The following is a 21,940-nucleotide window of genomic DNA, read 5'->3' on the forward strand; positions in this document are numbered from 1 at the left end:
CTATCATCTTTCCCTCGTACATTTAAGTTTCAAACAGGTCCCAGAGATTGCAAGGCAAGAGTGTTAAGGCAGTATAAGAAACTCAGTATTTCATTCACACCTCTTGATTCCCTTAAAGGTATTTCTAAGGCATCAAAAGGGGCATGTGGTTTGTGCTCGCCTTTTCAGAAAAAGGCATTCGGTATAGTGTAAAAAATGGATGCTCAATGACAGACGGAAGCCGCCTCGGCCCCGGGCAATGGCCACACCACCAGAGAGGAACAGGGAGATACAGCGGGGGTTTCCCGGGTGTGGGTTCCTCACCATCGCTCTTTCTGGTACACCTCTGTTTGTACAATCTCACCAGGGTGCTCAGATATGCAGGCCCCATTGATGTCATTGAGCTTGTTGTCTGGAAGATCCTCAGGTTTTGTGCAAAGTTTCAGTGCCCTGGAGATGAAGACGTCCAAGTCAAACTCAGGGTCTGTCTCACTGTTCACCTCCGTGGGTTCTTTGTGGAGATGGTGAGGAGAAGATGGCAGGCTCCGTTCCTGAATCTCTGGAAGAGGACTGGGACACTCCAGACCCACCTGCGTGCTCTTCACCCACTGAGCAATCTCCAGAAAGAGGTTGGATGGTTCTTCTTCCAGCGATAGCTCAGCTGTGGGTGCTATGGTTGCTCTTTTCCAGTGGGATAAATCTAAAATCAGCTTGGGCTCCGAGTAATGATGGGGCTTATTGTCTCTCCACAGCAATTTGTCCAAGTAGGAAGGAGACCCCACTTTGTAATCACATGATTTCCCACAATCGGCATCAAAAACTCGGTCCATGGATGAGTGGGATAGCTCCAAGAACCTCTCTGAGCTGCTCTGTGAGTATTTCCGTGGATCAACTTGTGCTTCCTCCGCAATGGATTCAGACCCTGCCCGGGGGTCCCGCTGAACCTCATCCATGTCGTGGTATTTATCGTGTCTCCATTCCAAATCGGAGGAGAGGCTGACGTGATACCTGCGGAAGACACGCTCCTATTAGACACGTGGACGAGGGCTTTGTTAGAAGCAGCAGTGCTCAGACTGATAAGCACGGTGCTGCTGCTGCTATTTTTACCTTTTTCTTGCTAATACACCACTTACCTACAGATCTTTACCTTGCTATTAATATTAGAGACCTTTTTCTTGTGTTTTAAAAAAAGCAAGAGGGATGAGTAATTTATCAAGAGTCTGAGATGGGACCAGTAGTAGGAATAGAAGCCCAACAACCAAACCAGCTGGCCCCTTCATTTAGCCCTTCATCACCTTCCCTCCACTTGGGATGAAAACCTCATTAACAATATTAATAATCAAAATGTCCCTCAGCCCACAGAGAAGTACCCGCAGTGTGAGCGCTCCTTGCTTGTTGCCATAAAAGTAAAAAAGATGAGCTTAAATCCCCCCTGAGACTGGGCATCACCAGTTTACTCCGACGTCATGGACCAAGAGCATCCCTGAAGGCTGCTTAGCGATAACTCCTCAACCAAGTCGAACTCCCCGGATCGCAATTACCTGACAACACTCATTCTTTTCAAAGTGACATCTAATTTACTGGCTCCTCACTGAGCTGCCTTTAAAAGATGTGTTCTCCCAGGTATTTGGGCTCTATGTCCCAGCAACGAAACGCTCTTCAGGTGTCCCACAACAAACAGGCAAAATAATTTCCCCGTTTCTAAAACACTCGGCTCGTGCGGCAAAATTTACAGCCCTCCAGCAAATGTCCCCAGCTGGGTGGCAGGACCAACAGCCTAGGTCTCAGCTTCTTGTGACACACCAAGAAATATAAAAGCCAAGAGGTAACAGGGTGACAAGGTGACCTCCAGCAGCTGATTTGCTGCTTTGGGGACTATAACTGGCAGGAGCTGTGGCACTGAAGATATCCTGAGAAAAGCTTCCAGCTTTCCTCTTTACCTAATTTACCCGGTTGTCCCCTCCCAGCCTCCATCCTGATACTTGTTCACTCAGGCAAAGAGATTAATAATAGGGATTTCTAGGATTTCTTTAGATTATTTTCTCAATGCTGGTGAAATATAGTGGATTAAGAAGGTGAGGAGATGTAATTGCTGTGCAGAGACGAACAATGCTGCAGACATCCTCAGCCAGCTCACCCCGCTCAGCTGGAAAGAGCTCTATAGGAAAATGAACTTAGTTAATTCTTAGCTGCTTATTTCGTCCCACCTCCTCCAGTACTGGGACTGGCCTGGTAACTGGGATAATCATCTAGGACATGAGAGACCTCACCTCAAGGCTTTGAGCTGCTCTAAACTTCCTGTGCAACTTTCAGCAAACCATTTAAAACTCAACACTATTAAGGGTGGGTTTTTTTTTTTTAAAGACCCCAGCTCTGTGGCCTCTGGGGCTTATGTGCCTTGAAAAGTGATAAAAATAGTGCTCCAAATCAGGCCTGGTGCCCAAAAGGTGCAAAAACCACCTTATTTTATAACTGGTATTAAGGGACAGAAGACAGAAGGAAGAACAGTAGCATCACTTAAAGAGACATAACTCAAATGAAGACAATTTGGGCTGTTAATAAAACCAAGAGGGGAAAGATACTCGGGAACTAGAAGGTGCAGACTCAACATCTGCTCCCTGTGGAAATCAGCGATGAACATCTCGTTGGCTTCAGCAAGGTGCCAGCTTGGGCTAGAATTACAATATGGCAGAAAGAAGGAAAAAGAGGGTGTTTTTGGTGGGTCTGGAGCACGTGTGACTAAACCCAATCAAAAGCAGGTCAGAGACTCACCAGCCTGAAGAATTTAAGCCAGGATCTGGTCTGTGACCCAGCCCTGGGTACCGTACCTGTCCCAGTTAGACATCTGGCTCTGGTTGGCTTCCATCAGTAAGATATCATCAATCTCATCCTCAATCCGGAACGGATGCTGAGACACCGGTTCATCCTCGGGGCAGGAATACGGACTCATGTAAGGATGCTGCAGACCCATCTCAGCCGTTAATCGATCCATAGGGTTAAACGTCAATATTTTCTCCAGAAAATCAATAGCTGTGGAGCAGAGAGAAACAAGCTCACTAATTCCTCAAAAGCAAAACCAGCTTCCTCTCCAGGACGGGCCGCACCAATCCCCCCATAATGAATCCCCTCGAAATAAGAAAGGAATCAAAGGTCACATCCCTTGTGCGTCTAAACCGGGCGCTTCTGTCCTTGCTGCACCCATCTCTCCCCCTGTGGGAGCTGTGCGCTCGCAGGGGAGCAATCCCGCAGGTGTCACTTCATCTAGCAAGGCAGGAGAAAGGACCGTCACGAGCATCACACCTCCACGGGACAGCACATACATGTGACACCCGCTGCTGCGAGCCCGGGTCAGAATGCTACGCTCGTAACCCCAAAAAAAGACCTCAGGATGATGTCGGGATTTGATTCCACACTCTCAGATCCATTTGACGAGCACGGTCCATTTCAGACAAGTATTTCACATCCTTATGCACAGCCGAAGCGGGATTAGATTTAAAATGTGATTTTTAAAAGTCCTCAAGACCACGAAATTATTTTGCCCATTAATATTTAAAGGATTCTGAGTGCCTACAATCATTTTAGAAAGACTGCGGAGCATGAACTCCTTCGACGATGATGAAGGAAGAAATTAAGTGCAATTAAAGCGACGAGAATTAAATCCAAACGTGGAGGGTTTGTTGTGATTCCTTTGATGATTCCTTTCACGGAGGTTATGTGAAAAAATCAAATCCTGCCATTAAAGGTGTTGCTTATTCAGTTGCTTCTTGGTGCAGCGAAGAATCTCTTAGAGTTCAGATAAAGCAAACAGGAATATGCCTTTCTTCATTGACAACCTTTTCGCTGTACCTCCAGAAATATCCCCGTTAAAGATGTTAATTGTGTGAACGGGACCCGTTTCTTTAGGGGCAAAATCACTCAGCAGAAAGGAAGGGCCGTACCTATTGCCTCAGTGCTTAAACATTAACCAATATCCGATTGTCTCCCATGGGATTATTTCATTGCTGGGACTAATTAAGTAGGAAGGAATCAATAGCTTCATAAGGTCACCGACTGCGGGCGAGAAGCGTGGCGGAACGATATATTACGAGTTACATATTACGATATATTACAGGTCAGAGAGGCAGGAAAACGTTGATGAATTATTCAAGGGGTGCAGGTGACCTTTCTTCCCGCAGTGACGACGGGGAATAAATCCGTTCCTCCTCACTGGAGGCTGACGCGGTCCCCGGGTAACCCGGGCATGGCCAAGCCCAAAGAACGGACGTCTTACACCGAAGAGTTACGCCAGCCAACATGGCCTTGACCTCTTCCCAAAAGCAGGTGGCTGGGTCCACCAGCCCGGTTTAAGCCTTGGAAGGAGGTGAGAAGAGCTGACGTGCCCTGGTCCACGTTGCTCAGCTCTGGCTGAGAAAGATCTCGCTGCCTACAAAGCTGCTGAGGCTGAACCCTCACTTTACAGCTCCAGAAGAGGAATGGAAAGGGAGGGGAGGAAGACTGGCATGAAGGGAATGCACCTTGGAAGCGTCTTGGAATCGTCTTGGAAGACCATTTCACCCGTATTTCTGTATGAGCTACCTGTGAGAAAGCTACTGCATCATGAGTGCTGTCCTGCAGCCCATGCCTTCCCTGGTGGGACAGCGAGCAGGACCTGAGGGGACAGTGGTGGGGATGTGTGAGCTCTGGGTGGGACCACACACTGCAAACCCCCAGATATCTGAATCCCGTTCACCAGCGTTCACGCACTTGGCCTTAGAGGACAATTCCTGTGACTCCCTGGGGAAATGAGTCTGAAAACACGGCAGCCAGAGGGACATTCCCAAAGCGAGTGGACACTACGGTACCTTCACTGTCCACTTCGGGGAGCAGCTTGCGCAGCGGCTTCCTCACTTCCCAGGTGCTGTTGATGAACGTGGGCATGACTTTGAGCAGCTCCTCCTTGTCTTCCTCGTGGATCACAGGGATCGTCTCCAGAATAAGCTGCATCTGTTCCAGCTCGTGACCCCCTAAACAGGCAGAAAACAGGCAGTGAGATGAGACCCAGGAGTTAAATTGGGGGTGGAGGGGGTGGTATTACTGGCCACCCTCCTGCATGGCCACCCCTTGGAAATCCACGATGATGCATCCCTGAATTAGCCACCTCTCTTTGCTCCAAGGAAAATGTGGTGGGACCCGCAGCCGGGTCACCTCTTTTTCAGGGTGAAAGAGTTAACACAGACAATTTGCCCTCCTGGTGTAATCACCCTGAGGCTGTCTGCGCAGCTTTTCGACTAACTTGGACATCTATTTAAAATGGCCATGAAGCAGAAGCCGTACCTGACTGAAATTGTTGGGCATGGGAGCCCCATTGGTGGGGTCCATCCCATCCTCCCGATGGGAAAGGGGCTTTTCTGACCTGGTCCCACCTGGCTGCTGGGTATCAAGTCAAGGCTCTGATGGTGACTGTCCCCACAACTGCTAGGAGCAATCGTATCTTTTTTAATCCTTTTCCTTCAGGAGATATTTATCCACACATCCCTAAGCCCCACTTCAGGACTGGCTACCAGTCAGTGAGAGGAGAGAAGCGGCAGCGGAGCGGAGCCGACTGCCTCATTAATGAACGTTAATCCCATTCTTTAGCTCGCTATTGGATGTGACCAAGAGCTCCACGGCTGATTTCCAGCTTCCTACGTGCAGAGAGAAGCAGCCTGGCAGAAGTACCGAGTTGCACTATTGATTTTCTGTCTGCTGGAAATGCCGGTTATAAATACCCTGTCATTAGAGGCAGGACTATCCATTAAGACAGTGAACTGGCCGGGGTGAACAAACCAAGGGGGATTTTTTGGAGACCAAGGCCCTTGCTGTCCCACTGATGGATTTCAGGCTGCTCCACCGGCAACCAGCGCCCGGCTGATCCGCAGCAAGAGGAGTGAACCTCATTTATGGCACAGCACTTGTAATCAGTCTGCAGGGAGAGTGGAGACCTCCATCCAACTTGTAGGGGATGCTGGAGACCGTTGCTGGTGTCAAGCCCTCAAGCAACCCCATCCCTTCGGAGGTCCCTGGCACCTCACAGGGGCTGCCCTTCCCAGCCCAGGGCTCCCCATGGAGCAGGGAGGTTTCCAGACTCAAATCCATGGAGCAATCCCAAACACACACCCCCTGGGCAAGGGAAGGTCCAAACATTGAGGTTGGGAAAGGGTCTCCATGCATCATGGCCTCATCACTCAACAAGGTTCGGTTCAACGGAAGTCTACGAGCCAGGACATGGCAATGAACTTAGAGAACCCCAAAGCAACACTGACATTAGCACAGCCGGTCACCATCACACCACGTGTCTGCTCAGAACAAAGCCTCAGAAGAAGAAAGAGCAAGAGGAAAAGAAAAAAAGACTGAGGGACATCCTCTTAATATCAATCCTGGGCAAATGAATTGACTTTCCAATAGAAAACCTAATTTTAGGTCATCTAGAGGTTAGCAGCACGGCTCCAGGAGAAACTAAAGATGACCACCAGGAAACAAACACCTTGTTAGTCAGGCTAATTCCCAAATTGCCATCAAAAAGACAAGGTATTAAAAGTCACAAAAGGCTTCGTGGCTGTTCTCCTCTCAGTGCAGCTCCGACCACTGCTCACTGAAGGCACCTGGCAGCCCAAAGGCACCGTGTTTAGTCACACAAAGAAGCTGCTAATGCAAGACAAGGAAGCATTAAATTATAGCTCTCAAGAACCCAATTCCCCACCATTATCCTCTATTTATGTAATTCCTCAGGACCTTCTGGAGGCATTCATCCCTGAAAAGAAAAAAAATGAACTACAGACGGAATAAACGCAAGGTGCTGTCGTTACCGAGGAGAGCAGGAGGAACTCTGCAGCCAAGCCCTGCTGGTGAATTCTCCAGGAGCCAGCACTGATCCCACGGGAAAAGCCACTGCGCCACCTCCCAGCGCTCAGTCACGGGCACGGCCCCGCTGGTGAACCCCACGGAGATCCGCGAGGACAGGCGGCTTTTCTTTGTCTCCTATTTTTTCTGGCAATGCTTTGGGATACGCTTCGGCAGCAGAGGGTGGAGAAGGCACTGGAGGGAGCTGTAGCCACTCAGTTACGGATGCTCGTCCCCATTTTCCACACTCTCTAAAGGTCTGCAAACCAGGTTTTAGCTGTTGGAGACGTTCTACTCTGCCGCGAGCTTTGGGTTACCCAAATTTCTTGTGCCCTCCCGGGGTTCTGCCAAATCTAAAGCTGCTCCCACCACGGCATCATCCAGGGGAAGGGCAATGGGGCTGGGGGTTCCGCTCTGCCGGGCGCTCGTTAATTTGAGTAGCAGAATGAAAGCAGGGAGTGACATCTATTCCTAATAACCGATCACCTTAATTTAACGGCGTCGCTTAAGCACCCCAGACAGACTACTGAGTTAATTATATTGACTTATGCTAAGCACCCGATTTAAATTGTGCCGCTGACGCATACTCAAAAAACAATTTATCCAGCGTAAGGCAATTACTGGAGGTTTGAAACTTTCTGGGAACTACGTCGCTGTTATTTCCCACGGGGTGTTTGCCGGTGACCCAGGACTCTCCAAAAGCCTCGTCCCTCAGCCACAGAGCATGGCTGCATCTGGCCAGGAACAAAGTCCTTCTCCCAAGGAAAGAGGAGAAGAGTGAAGCCAGTTTTCGCTGTTCTGAGGTTTGGGATTTTATTCTCCTCCTCTTTGGACACCAGCAGATGAAAGAGGGAGGTGACATGCCCCACTGCCAGGCTCCCACCCCAGCTCTTCTTTACTTACTGGTATAGGAGGAGGCCAGGACAATGAGGCACGGGGCCAGGACCTTCCTGTAACGGCTCCACAGCCTATTTTTAAAGCAACCCAAAAGGAATATGTATTTTGAGCTTTGGTTTTGATCCCCACCCATTATCTCAGTATCCCGCCATCATCTGGGGGCTTATTAAGCGATCGCAGAGGGCTGGAAAGCATAGAAGCAGGGATGCTTGCAGCACTTATCTGGCTGAGTCCAGTCTCTGATCTTCCAAATCCCATCTCCTGAATCCCTAACCTGCTGTGGGCTCTCAGGAACCGACCTGCAAAGTAGATTCCCGTATGGATGCTCTGGGGCATTAGCCAGGACAAGGCTGATCTCACCCGTCGCCACGTGCAACACCAGCATGGGCACTTCGGCTTGTTCTCCAGCTGCACTTTATGAGCAGTAGTGGAAAAATAAATATTTCTAAGGCACAATCTCAGCTGAAGGCAGAGAGCTAACAGAGGCCAGAGCAATCACATCCTGGAGCTGCCTTTTCCTCTGTCTTTGACCATGACAGGAGCTTTAAGGACCAGCTTGGACACCTAGATGGTAGATTGCTGGTGTCAGCCAACGCAGCTTCTAACCTAGGGGTCCTCAAACAGCACGAAAACCAAGCTGGGGCTGAAAGAGGGGTCAAGCACGGTTTGGAAAGCCAGGATAAAGATGAGTGCTTGGGTGCTCTGATGGGGTGAGCCAGAGAAGGACCTGGACAAGCCCATCGTATTTTGCTGTTTGACATGAGGAGCAAGTACATGAAAAGAGAGATTGACTTAAGAGTCCAAAAGGGTTTCCCTGGGGCTGCAGCTATGACCAGTTTAACACAAATCAGCGCATTGCTCTGGTCTGGTGCAACTCCTGTAGGACTGGGACCCTGTCATCTGCACTGGGGTTTGCTTCTGCTGCTCTGGTTCACCTGGGGCTAGTTCTGGTCTGCTGCCCTGGACTGCCAGAGCTCTAGCTCTGCCCTGGGAAGACATCCTCCAGTTTGATTCCAGCCAAAAAGGTCGGAGACCCTTCCATGGTGCAAACCACAGCTCGGCAAGGGCTGGCAGAACTGTCTCGGGAGCTCACTCACATGCAGCATCTCCCAGCAAGACCAAAAAATGAGGAACAAGTGGCACATGGAGATGTTCCCGCTCCTGGAATATATGCCAGGGAGGCAGCAGGAGCAGCTAGGTCCCTGGACTCAAAAATTTTTGAGGAGGGAAGACCAAGGACAAGAAAAGGAAGGAAGGAGAGGGAGGCGATTTTACTGTTCTCTTCTGCTTAATTTTCAGCTTTCACAAAAGAAACATGGAATCAGGGAATCACGGAATTGTCAGAGTTGGAAGGGACCTCTAGAGATCATCTGCAATCAAACACTGGCTGCGGAGATCTGCGGTGCACTGAAATATTTGTGAAGAAAGTGTCCTCCTCCATTATTAATGAGTCTAATTATTTATTTACACAACGCTGCAAACAGCTGCTCGTGAAACGCGTTAAACCCTGTCATTCAAAATACCAAGGGGCGACGGCGGAGACAACCGAGGAGCAGCATCGCTGCAGACCCCGGGCAGGGAGGCAGCTTCTTCCATGGGCAGATTCCTGAGCGAACGGCTCCGCGTCCCAGCTCGGGAAGCACAGCTTTGCTCCCAACAGCAGCATTTTCAGAATTGTATTAGATAAAGATTTGCATCTCAAGAACAGCAGCGTTGAGCTTCAAATGCTGCACTGATAATTATGCACTCCTTGATGGAGCTTTTTTTATCTCCTTTTCCTTGCACCGCACCTTTACAATTCCAATATCCGCTTATAGGAAAATCCTGAAAATGGCTGAAAATGTTTTCCCTCAAAGAAAAGAAATACCTTGAAGACACCAACCACAGAGTACAAACCTCTTGGGACAGGGCTACGTTATCTCATGTCCTTATACTCCACCCTATGATATTTTTTTAGCATCCTCCCTCCCAACAAAAAGCTCTTATTTTCTGTTGGAAACTCAGAAACAGAAGAAGGTATTGTTGTTTCACCAGAATTGTTCTTTGTTTGGGGTTTTGCTTTTGGCAGGAGATGGTTCCTGCTGAGCAAGGCTCAGCACGGAGACACCGATGACCCCGGCCAGCCTCGGGAAACCCACCAGTTGGTGGTTTCCCACTGGGTGCCATCACACCGTGTGTCCATCCCAGACAACCGCAATAGGGCAGAGTGAAGATCAAGATGGTAACTCTCCTCCGGCCCCAAGGGCCTGCCTGCACCAGGGAAGTTTGCACCAAACAAGGGACCCTCTAATAGCAGACAGAGGTTGTGCAAGTGGAGTTTGGAGACTGCTCTCATGTCTAATAACCAGCTGTGGGATCCTCGTAGTGATGCTGGCTACAAAGAGAGGGGAATCAGAGAATCACAGAATGGTTTGGGTTGGAAGGGACCTTAAAGATCATCCAGTTCCCACCCCCTGCCCTGGGCAGGGACACCTCCCACCAGACCAGGTTGCTCAAAGCCCCCTCCAGCCTGGCCTTGAACACCTCCAGGGATGGGGCAGCCACAGCTTCTCTGGGCAACCTGGGCCAGGGTCTCACCACCCTCACAGCAAAGAAGTTCTTCCCCAGATCTCATCTCCATCTCCCCTCTTTCAGGGTCAAACCCTTCCCCCTCATCCTATGGCTCCCCTCCCTGATCCAGAGTCCCTCCCCAGCTTTCCTGGAGCCCCTTGAGGGACTGGAAGGGGCTCTAAGGTCTCCCCGGAGCCTTCTCTTCTCCAGGCTGAACCCCCTCAACTCTCTCAGCCTGTCCTCACAGCAGAGGGGCTCCAGCCCTCGCAGCATCTTTGTGGCCTCCTCTGGACTCTCTCCAACAGGTCCATGTCCTTCCCGTGGTGAGGACTCCAAAGCTGGACATAGCCTTTTTTTTTTTGCATTCCCTCTGCCATGCTAGAAGGCCTTTGAATTGGGTAGCAAGGAAGGAGGGAGAGAGGAAAAAAAAATTAAACAACGGGAGCCAGACACCTACCAGCGAAGAGCATCCTTCCTGTCAGCATCTCGGCCAGGATGCAGCCGGCCGCCCACATGTCGATGGCTTTGGTGTAGTTGTTTGGCGAGAGGAGGAGGCGAGGGGAGCGATACCATTTTGTCACTAAGCCTTCGGAAAGGTAACCCTGAAAAAGGAGAGATAGAGACATCAGCATCTTGCAAGAGAGCTCCTCCGCTTTTCCCTGGTCAGCCCTCGCTGCCCGCTGTGGTCCCACCATCGGATCCAGCAGGAAGCAAAGAGGTAAGACATAGACCACTGGAAATAGAGATTCTTTGGTGCTCCAGGAGGCAAAACACTTGCTGCTCCTCAAAAACCTTGTTTGCTCTTTGTCACCGTGCCATTTAAGCACTTTCTGCAAAGGACAGATGGCTTTGATGGCACAGATTTGCAGATCATACCTGCAAAAGTTATTTCAGGTCACTGCTAGAGGACTTCGATGTATTATATAAATCCCAGGGCCACCACCTGAGACGTTTTGGATGTTAAGCACATTATTTAAGCGCCGTGCTGGGTCCCGGCTCTAACCCAGCAGTGCGTGAAGGAAGCCTTTCCCAGCTCAGTACCCCAAGCACAGCGCTTAGATATCCAAACTGGTTACCAGTTTGCAATCTTTTGCTGATTCTGTCTCTAGTTAATCCTATATCTACAGTCCCTCCATAGCCACCTAAACCTCTACTAACAGCAACCTACATCCCGCTGAATTCCCACAGATTCCAACCCCCTACTGAATTCCCATGGATCCAAGTCCCAGCACTGATGCTGAAAATGAGTTTTTAGAGGGCACAAGGGGACACAAGACCGGAGCAGAGGTGGCACTGGGAGCACAAAGGGATCCCAGAAGATGCTCTCAGCAGGATCTGGCCTCGCACAGAAGCCAGGTGAGTTCACTCTGCCTCCATCATCAGGATGCTGCTGTAGTGAACCCCGCTTCGGTTTGGGGCATGTGCTGGGAAGCGCGGATGAAGTCATGCGGCATCTCACCCCTTGGGAAGTGCGGATGAAGTCATGCGGCATCTGACAGGGGTGAGATGTAGGATCTCGTAATAAAGAGGAAAACTAGGGAACGGGCAGAAGAAACAGATTCGTGGAGAAACATCACTACCACGTGGAAGGAAAGCCTCCTGGACCAGCAGATGTCTTAAAGCATCACTGAGTGGGCAACAGCCCCACAAGGGCTTCTAGCCAAGACTCTTGAGTGGGTGACGTGGGGCAGGTCCCCATATCCTCCGTCCTACTTTGCTTACAGTGAGGACGGTCGGTTGGGATGCTTGCCCTGGTTTTAAAGGAGATGTCCCCAGCAGCGCCCCACGGGACAAAGACCGAGCGCTGTCGTCTCCTTGGACCGCAGCCCTCCCGCTTCCGGACTCACCCGGGAGATTCGACACAAGTGCCAAGCGCTCAGCAGCTCTGGCAGAAATCAAGGGGACGCGTTTTCAAGCCTGTCAATAACGCTGGCATCGTAAGGGACATCCCAGCGCCACCGGCTTCGCTCGCCGGCCACGCTCCGGATGCGCGGGCGCCACGCCGGGGTGGGACGTGAATGGATATTTCATCAGGATAATGCTGGAATATTCATAAGCGGCATTTTCTATATTAAATATAACGCACCGACAGAACGAGGCAGATTGAACCGCAGCAGAAAAGAAAATAAAATTAAATGATAAAGTCGAATTGCATTGAAATGCCATGAAGCATTTGGAGAGCATCAAAATGCAATGATGTGGATACGGTTCATGTAAAAACTCTGTTAAAAACCCCACACTAACTGATATAAGTTTCATAAACTGTTTTCAGTCGCGATATAACATCTTGTAGGATGCTCCAGGACACATCTCTCAGCTTCACGCGAGAGCGGTTTCACCGTCACAAAGACCACCAGGTTTGTGACGCTCCTCTTCCCCCAATGCAGGTTTTTCTTCCAATTCACAGAATCGCAGAATCCCAGAATGCTATGGGGTTGGAAGGGACCTCTGGAGATCATCTCCTCCAACCCCCTGCCAAAGCAGGGCCACCCACAGCAGGTCCCACAGGAACGGGTCCAGGCGGGGTTGGAATGTCTCCAGAGAAGGAGAACCCACCACCTCTCTGGGCAGCCTCTTCCAGGGCTCTGACACCCTCACAGGAAACAAGTTGCTCTTCATATTTAGGTGGAACTTCCCATGTTCAAGTTTGTGCCCGTTTCCTCTTGTCCTGTCCCTGGGCACCACTGGAAAAAGACTGGCCCCATCCTCCTGACACCCACCCTTGAAGTATTTATAGGCCTTGATCAGATCCCCCCTCAGGCTTCTCTTCTCCAGACTCAAAAGACCCAAGAAGTCCCTCAGCCTTTCCTCATCAGAGAGATGCTCCAGGCCCCTCATCATCTTTGCAGCCCTCTGCTGTCCCCTCTCCAGCAGTTCCCTGTCCTTCTTGAACTGGGGAGCCCAGAACTGGACCCAGTGCTCCAGATGGGGCCTCCCCAGGGCAGAGCAGAGGGGGAGGATGACCTCCCTCCTCGACCTGCTGGTCACACTCTTCCTGATGCCCCCCAGGATGCCCTTGGCCTTCTTGGCCACAAGGGCACATTGCTGGCTTGTGGTCATCCTGTTGTCCACCAGGACTCTCAGGTCTTTTTCCTCAGAGCTGCTCTCCAGCAGGTCACCCCCAGCCTGTCCTGGTGCAGGAGGTTATTCCTCCCCAGGTGCAGCACCCTACACTTGCCCTTGTTGAAGTTCATCAGGTTCCTCTCTGCCCAACTCTCCAGCCTGTCCAGGTCTCGCTGTATGGCGGCACATTTTGGAATTCCCAAACGGGCAAGTCGTCAAGCTTTTAATCAGAAAGGGCTCGCTTTTAAAAGCACGTTTTAATTATGGTCTTCTTAAGATAAGTTGTAATGGAGGCTGATTAGCCGAGAACTTTCATTTATTGCTGTTATATTTTTGGCTAATGCTGCTGAATCAGAACCGGCACAAAAGCGTCGCCCAGTTTCAGCTACTGGAATTATTCCCAATGTTGGTATTTATTGGAAGAATCCTAAGAAAAGAAACTTTGGGGATAGTGATCCAGGGCAATTCCTGGCGGGAGCAATTTCTTCCCTTTCCCAGCAAAGGGATGCCACTCTCCTTACAGATGTAACGCTCGGTTCACGCGTTTCTCCTCCCTGACGGCAAGACGGATTTGAGTTCTCAGAGTTTACGCAAAACGTATGAGCGATATACTGCAAATTTCTATACGTTGCAACAAGCCAAACCTTTTCTTCCCCGGGTATCTCTCCTGTATGGGAGAAAATTCCCTCACCGACTATTTTTGGATACATCTTCAACCCCTCCCCTGCCGTGTGAGGTTACTGATAATTAATTAGCAGCGCCTCTCATTGCCCTGCCCTCTTCTGTTACCCACCACCGCGTATTCGACTGGAGCCTCCCTCTTTTCATCACCCACCACCAAGCCCAGGAAGGACGTGTGGAGAGGAGCAACCTACAGCTTCTCTCCATCCCACCCACTCGTGGACCATACAGCTGGACCTCCTCTTGCTTTCCGTGGCATTCCGCTGCTGGGCTCCGGGTTATCCCTCCTCTTCCTCAGCGGGAAAATACCGGGAAGGGAGGTTTGAAAATCAAGACTTTTCCAACCCGGCTCCCGGTGGGAGTGGTTGGGGGTGCTCCCCAGCCAGGCAGCACAACACTCCAGTCCTGAGTGGCTTATCCAGCCCCAACATCTACGTCTGCTCTGCCTCCACAGTGGATAAAAACATAGTCTAGATTATTATTTTTATAAAATATATAAGATAAGTTCCTGTCCCAGCACCTGGAGGAAGTAACTACAGTCCTGTGGACTATCAAATCCTATGGAGAAATATCACCATGGCTTTGGGGCAGGCACAGCTGCGGGATGTCTGGGTAAGGACCCACCTAAACCTGGGTTAGATACAGGCTCAACTCTTTCCAAGGCTGAGGGCAGCAGCTGGGCCAGGATGGAGAGCCCAAGCACTTCCAGCCATCGCCTGTGCAAAGCAGGGTCTTCAGCACGAGAATTTCACCATTTATATAGATTCAACCAGACAGAAAGACCGAGAGCAGAAGCACATTAATTACTTCTAATTAAGACGGAGCATACATCTTCACGGCAATATTCTGCGGATTCAGCACAGCCCTTTTTGAACTGAAGAACCACTGGAATCTCTTTAAAAACCAATATAAAGGAGTTAATTTAAAACCAGAAATAGTTTCAAGTCCAGACCTTGCTCTCAAGCCCTCCCACGCTATTTTTTTTTTTTTTTGCAGTTTGCAAAGAAAAATGGATGGTTTTTTCTCTAATCTTTACACAACACGGATTTTTTGCGTTGCTTATAACGCCACAAGGAGAAATTCCGGGCGGATGCAGGTGCTGCTGCATCCCGGTGTCACCGTGGTCACGGCACGCTGGACCCGCCTGCATCCCGAGGGCACCGAGGCAGTACGTGGGGAGCACAGCGAGACCCACCGACGCTCCAGTACAACCGGTGCCCAAACTGGGAGCTCCACCTTGGAGCTGGAGGGACCAAGGGCACGTCTCCTTGGAGGCGGATGCCAAAATTCAGGATCCCACCTACTGCAAACCTAACGCTGCAGCCCAAAGCCTCTCCTAAGTGTATTTCACACCAAAATCCATCTTTCTGTGCTCAAAAAGCTGCACGCAAACTGGAAATCCAGCAGGATCCAGCCACAGCCTGTGTATCCACAGCTCCGTCCACAGCCAGGAATGGGATTTCTGCTGCTCCGCCCATGGGAGCCGGGTCGGCTCCTGCCACCAGTGGCTGCAGTGACAAGGGTGGGGGGACTCAAAATAGCACCAACCCCAAGCTTTTGGAATAATCCTGGTGCAGCAGCGGGTTACTGCCTCTCCGCAGTGTGGTTTTTAACTTAATTTTTCAAAAAGCAGGTAGGGCAGTTCTAGGAGAGGCAGGGAAAGAAGTCGGGTTTTCAGGAACGTCACTCCATCCTAAAATAATCAAACGGCCGCTGTGTGTGACTCCAGCAGCGCGACGCGTGTCCTCATCCGTTTGGGATGACAGAGAGCGTTTATTTCAGGTCCGTAGACTATTCCGTGCTCCATCAGAGGAGAGGGAAGGAGGGCGCAGCTGCCCCCGGGGTTGAACGCGGAGGGTGGTCACCTCCGGGATGAGCAACATCCCACATCCTCATCTCCTTTGAAGACCTCCTCATGGCTTTTGAAGACCTCCTCATGATGACCCACCTGGGAACTGTATTGTTTTACTGGACGAGCTGGAAGCTATTATGTTTGCACTGATCAGCAAGTACAAAAACGAAAGGAAGGACTTCAAAGGTTTGAAGATGTTCTGGAAACTATTTAGCATGAGCTCTTCCCCTAAAAGGGCTGTCACACCCTCTTTAGCATGGAATTTCTGCCAATTAATGCTGTAATTAATGTTGCCAAGAGGTAAAGGGAGAGAGGGTCCCCTGGCAGCCCCATGCAGATGCCCCCAAGCGCTTTGGGGCACCCAGCAGAGCCCCCAGAAGAGGTAATCTGACTATCTCGTACAACATGGGCAGGCCAAAGAGTGTCCCACTTTGCTGCCTCATCACCCCAGTAAAGAGTTTCAGCAAGTCTCCATATACCCATACAGCAGGTATTTCTGTTGTCTTCTCCAGGTAGGACCACCCAACCCAGCGGTCCCTATCTGACCAGCGCAGGGTGACACCCCACATGGGATGCACGGCCATGAGACTGTCCTCTGAAGTATTTATTATTCTTAAGTCTAGACATTCGTTGGTATTTATCCCAATTTTTAATGCTTGACTTTGCCGTCTCCCTGCTCTCCCATCCCTCCTGCCCACCATGAGCTGAGGGTGCTCAAGGGAGGACAGCATCTCATTTTTACACCCCCTGACCCGTCCAAACTTGGGGCAGATCACTTCTGGGCTCTCCTTTGGAGCCAAAGCTATTTATTAGGAATAAATACTCACCCAGGCAGCCTCTGAAGAAATGCAGGCAGGGGCTGGACCATGGGGAGAAGGCAGCGAGGTGTGGGGCAAGCAGGACCATGAGGCTGTAGATGGAGAGGACACTGCAGAGCGCTCCGAGGGCGAAGGCGAGACGCTCGCGCTCAATAAGGACGTGGTTTATGGAAAGGGAAATGCTCGGCTTTGACTATTTTGGCATAAGGACCTCATGGAGGCCGAAGCTGGCCCTTATCTTCATCTCCAACGCTCCTCCGGTCACCATTTGGGCACCAAGTCCCACAGCAAAGCGTTCAGACCACAAACAGCAACGACCGAGGAAAAAGGGATTAACGTGGAGATGTTCTAGAGGGATAAACAGCGGGATTAGCTACTCCCACGGATAAAAAGTAGTAAGAAGGGAGAGAAAGGAGTCTTCACGGCTGGATGGCGAGAGCATTGGGGAAGGCACAGGGCGTCAGAGAGAGGGGGACCCACAGGATCATCTCCTGAGGGTCCTCTTCTGCTAGACCTGATATTCTGAGCCCTAAAGAGATGTTTGCAAGCACCCAGAGAGCTTAGAAGTGGGTTTATCTGAGACAGGGCTAAAATTTAAGCCGTCAGGTCTGAGCAGCCTGTGAAGGTGCAGACCCAGATCTGGACATGACCTTGGCGGTTTGCAATCCATCTCGTTTGCTACTGGGGAGTTTCAAACGAGCAGATGCCCCCGTGCTGCTCTTACCCCACGGAGAGAGGGATTTGAGCGGCAAACACCGGCCAAACAGTGGGAGAAACGCAGGCAGAGCTGCTCCGCTTCAAAGCTGGTGAAGGCCAGGACCCTGCTGTGGTCCAGGGCACCTCCCAGAGTAGGGAACCTCTCCCTTTCCCACCAAATTATCCGAATGACACGGTTGCCTGCTGCAAGCCACGTAAACAAGACCCATCGCCAAGTAAGGGTTATTATTTAGGTGCTTTATCTGTTTCTAACCCGGGTTTAAAATTCTGCTCACAACCTGCCGCAGTTATTATTTGCCGTTTGAACACCCAGCAGGATGGTTGGGGATTTGAGAAACGGCGGGTCAGAAGAGCTGTGACCTTTCAGACGGGTGACAACACGCAACCCGTGACTTTTTCATGTTAGCAGGCCCCAGCCACCAGATGAAGCTTCTTCCAGACACAAAACATCCTGAGGGGAAAGAAGACGACCCTTCCTCACCGCGAAGGCTGGCAAGAAAACATCACGCTAGAGGTGTAGCTCTCCACCGCCTTCAGAGGTTTGGATCTAGTGGGTCTTTACGGCAATTAATTACGCAGGGAGCAGGATTTTAACTGGGTTTGGGCATCTCTGTGTCAGCACTTGCTGGTAACACCAAAATTCAGGGTGCGAGGATCCCTGTCCTGCTCAACACTGGTTGGCAGAGGGATGGAGGCTCAGGAGTGGTGATGCTCCGGTCCTCTCCCTCTTGCTGGTGCTTCTGCAAGAGCCCACACCCAGGAGCTTATAAATCTGTACGAGCCCTTGAGGAAGGAGGAGGTTGAAAGAGAAATACGGAAAGGAATTGATTTTTCTGAGTCACCTGAGAAATCAAAGGTCGGGACCGACCCAAGCCCCATCCAAGCCCTCCTGTTGTACCTCTGCCTTTGCAGCGCCCGTCACCTCGGCAAACACAGTCCTCCCCAGAGGACTGAATTTGGGAATAACTGACGTTATTTGCGGTGCCGGATGCTCAGCGCAGCGCTGCTATTTTCGGCTCTGGAGCGGTATCCAGGTCTCTCTGCACAGCGGGGCTCTGCCGGTTTTTCACACTGACGCTCCAACCTCCCACCCTTGGGAGGAATCGGAGGACGCGATGGCATCTTGAAAAGTTACGTCCCAGCACGAAACCGCAGCCCTTGAGAGCTCTTTCCCACTGCGCCGGCGGTTATTAAGGAGACGGAGAATTGCTTAGAAAAACCAATAATTCCGCAGCGGACACGGACAGACGACTCCTACCCTGATCCTGCCGTCTCTGAAAAGATGATGCTCCTTAAATCGGTGACCTTCTGCATTCACGTAGCGCTGCCTTGTTTGCAGGGGTTTTTTCCAGGAGTTACACTCCCTTGGGAAAAGCCTCATTCTTTTGACTTTAAAATGCACCTGACTTTAAAAAAAAAAAACACCACCAACACGCTCACTTGAAAATCCAGGAGCCTTTTCCTGAGCTGGGTAATAAATAATTGGTGAGGAAGGGAACACGGCGGGGGGGGAGGCAGCAGTGACAAGGACCCCGCGCTCTCTCCCCAGTGTCCCTTACAACCTTCTTCCCTTTCCCCAGGCTCTGTTTTTCCCCAAACCCCAGACTCGAAACCAGAAGGGATCAGGGCTCAGCTTCAGGATCAGGAGATCGTCTTTTCACCACCCTTTTCCCTCTTTCCCTTCCCTGCCTCCCTGCACGAAGCAACGGTGCCCAAATCAGAGCCGCGCTGGGCAGGAACTCAATGGCAAATGCAAAATGTATTTAAATCTCGTCCCAGGCGCAACGGCGGGTCCATGGGGGACACTGAGCTCGTCCACGCAAACATCCAGCTCAGCAAAATAGATTTTTATCTTATCTTAAAATACCAAAGAGCAACTTTAACCAGAAACCCACTGGTGCGGACCACGCGATACTTTGCTTTCTCCTGGGACGCTGCGGACCTGGGAGCTGATGAAGCCTCCGCCGCACTCCTCCACGGCTCCAAACCTCCAGCCTGGATGGCAACCTGCATTAAACATCTGCAACTCCCTCCAAAATCCATTAACGTCAGGATTGTGTGTTTCGGAGATTTCTCACGCGCTTTCCTTGCCTCCCTCCCACACCGCCTGCCCACTGGCACCACCTTGAGCTGCTCCACCGGAGAAGCCACCGTGACCTGCTCCCAGTTCCAACCTCTCTTTCTTGAGGGCGAGAGAAAGCCTGGGGGCAGCCGTGGGATGTCGTCCCTCCGTCCCAAGAGAGAGCAACACATCCAGGGCTATCCCACCAGGAGGCCTTCGCTGCTAGAGGCTGCCGTGCTGAATTAAATTCGTTAGAGAAAAAAATGCAGCTCTTTTAATAGCTGCATTTTTGCCTGAGTATAAACTGGTTTAGTACCTCGAATTCTTTTGCGGGGTTTGGCAGCTGCCTGGGAGTTCGACCCTTTGTGGAGAAGACCACAGCACCCAGCTCGCTAATTGCTTGTTAGAAATCACCGCTTCGGGGGAGTTTCAGGCCTCCTTGGGCAGACGGAGAAAAGCCGGTGATGGATTTCCCCTCCTCGAGGGCAGGTATCTGTTTTCTTGCATTTTGCTTTATTCCTCCTTTCCCTCCTTCTCCATCCCAGCCAGACCGCCGTGAGAAGGTGTGTGCAGACCAGGATGCAGGGGATGCCCAGGATGGGGGACCTGGGGGGATTCTGGGCATCCCCTGCCCCGAGCAGGGCAGCAGTGGGGTACACGGGGCTGGACACAGCCACTCGCAGTTATTATTGCGTTATGATACGGTATATAACGAGCAAAACATTTCTACGTTATTCCCACCTTGACCTCGGATAAAAGAACATGGCCGTATCTCAAAGACCTATCCCTCTTTCCCTATGATTAAATAAGTGGGATTCAGTGTTTTATAACAGCAGCAAAGCAAGAAGTTTAGTCATTTAAGTAAAGTGAGCAAACGCACACCTCCCCACAGCCCGTTGCTGGGATGGAATAAAATATATATTTGATATATATGATATAAAGCATTAAAAGATGGCTGAATGGCACTTGAACCCTTCCTGTGCTTTGCGGCGCTGGAGAGCCCTGGGCATGCTCGGCAGAGCTTAACCCATGGGCTTTGCCTGGGAAACACATCCTGGCTTGGGGAAGGAAGGGCAATTACCACCAGTGACCACCCCAGCAGGGCTTACAGCTGCCCAACCAGGCTCAAGGACCAGTTTCTCCTGAGAAGATCCACCACAGTTGGATTGCTTCACCCTACACGTGTTCAACGCCTCCCCGTGCCGGCCGGCAGCTCACCAAGAGACCACCGGCCTCGGCGATTCGGCATCACCTACCTTGTGCGAGTAATGTTGATCCACGATCCTGGCCAGCCCGAAATCGCCGATCTTCAGCACCAGGTCCTCCGTGCTGATGAAAATATTGGCCGGCTTGAGGTCGCGGTGGAGGACGTTGGCCGAGTGGATGTACTTCAGCCCCCGCAGCAGCTGGTACATGAAGAGCTTTGCGTGCTCCTCGGTGAGCTTCCCCTGCTCCAGCAGCCGCGCCAGGTCCGTCTCCATGTACTCCTGGACGATGTACACCATGTTAAACTTGAAGAAATCCCCGCGCAGGTTGGTCCCCTTCGGCCCCAACACCTCGTACACCTTCACGATGTTATCGTGGTCCAGGCGGCGGATGATTTTGATCTCCCGGAAAGCGTGCTTCATGCTCCGCGCGTCACCGATGGTGATCTTCTTCACCGCCACTTTGCGGCAGCTCTTGCTGTCGAGGGCCGACAGCACCAGCCCGTTGGCCCCAAAGCCCAAGGGGCGAAAATTAATGAAGCGACAGCCCAGGTCGTACCCGTACATGCTGGCGATGCAGTCGCACTTCTCGGCCATCGCGGGCTCCGTCCTCTTTGGGCTTGTTCCTCTTCGTCACTCGAAAAGCTGGGAGAGTCGAAGGGCTTCCCGATCACCAACGGGGTTTGAAAACAAGTGCCTCATTATTACTTAGAGACGCCCATCGTTTCAAGATGACACGCAGATGCGGGGAAAAGAGATGTGAACACACACACGCACCAATAAAGTGTTTTAAACTGGGTGAGAAATCAAGGGGCAGAAGAGATTTCCCGAGCAGCGAAGATAAACGCAGCCCAGAGATCTCTAGGTTATTTTTCTTGGGACTAAAAGCTCAGATCTGCTACATTTTCCAGCCGCTTTCTTGTTTTCCTTCTCCGATATCCCCCAGACGATGCCGAAGTATGGGGTGCAGCTGGATGCCCAGCCCCGCGTCCCCGATGTCTCAGTACCGGGGCAGCCGGCCGGCCCCGCCGTGGGGCAGAGCCCAGAGCAGCCCCATGGCCCCTCCGCTGCCCCAAACCCTCCCCGCCCACGAGTTCTGACAGTGTTTTCCCCACCAGCGAAGCGCATCCAGGCACCGGCCGGACTCCCCGATGGTCAGCAAAGCTTCGCCCGTCTCGTCGCTCCCTTTTGGGTACGGGCAGACCCCATCTTCCACGTCAGCAGATAGAAAACTCGGCGGCAGGAAATATTTTGCGGA

At 51.3% G+C, this 21,940-nt stretch overlaps 1 protein-coding gene across 1 annotated transcript; it reads right to left on the bottom strand.

Annotated features, from left to right (window-relative positions):
* Positions 1-299: 299 nt before the first annotated feature.
* Positions 300-21,279, bottom strand: LOC141477143 (mitogen-activated protein kinase 4-like). The gene is made up of 5 exons (XM_074166221.1): positions 20,734-21,279; positions 10,742-10,886; positions 4,821-4,982; positions 2,808-3,009; positions 300-987 (listed from the first exon to the last, which is right to left on the bottom strand). Exons 1-5 carry the CDS (start codon positions 21,277-21,279, stop codon positions 300-302), a joined length of 1,743 nt encoding a protein of 580 aa, XP_074022322.1.
* Between the last annotated feature and the right edge of the window lie 661 nt (positions 21,280-21,940).

Source organism: Numenius arquata, chromosome Z (assembly GCF_964106895.1).
Source record: "Numenius arquata chromosome Z, bNumArq3.hap1.1, whole genome shotgun sequence".
NCBI lineage: Eukaryota > Metazoa > Chordata > Aves > Charadriiformes > Scolopacidae > Numenius > Numenius arquata.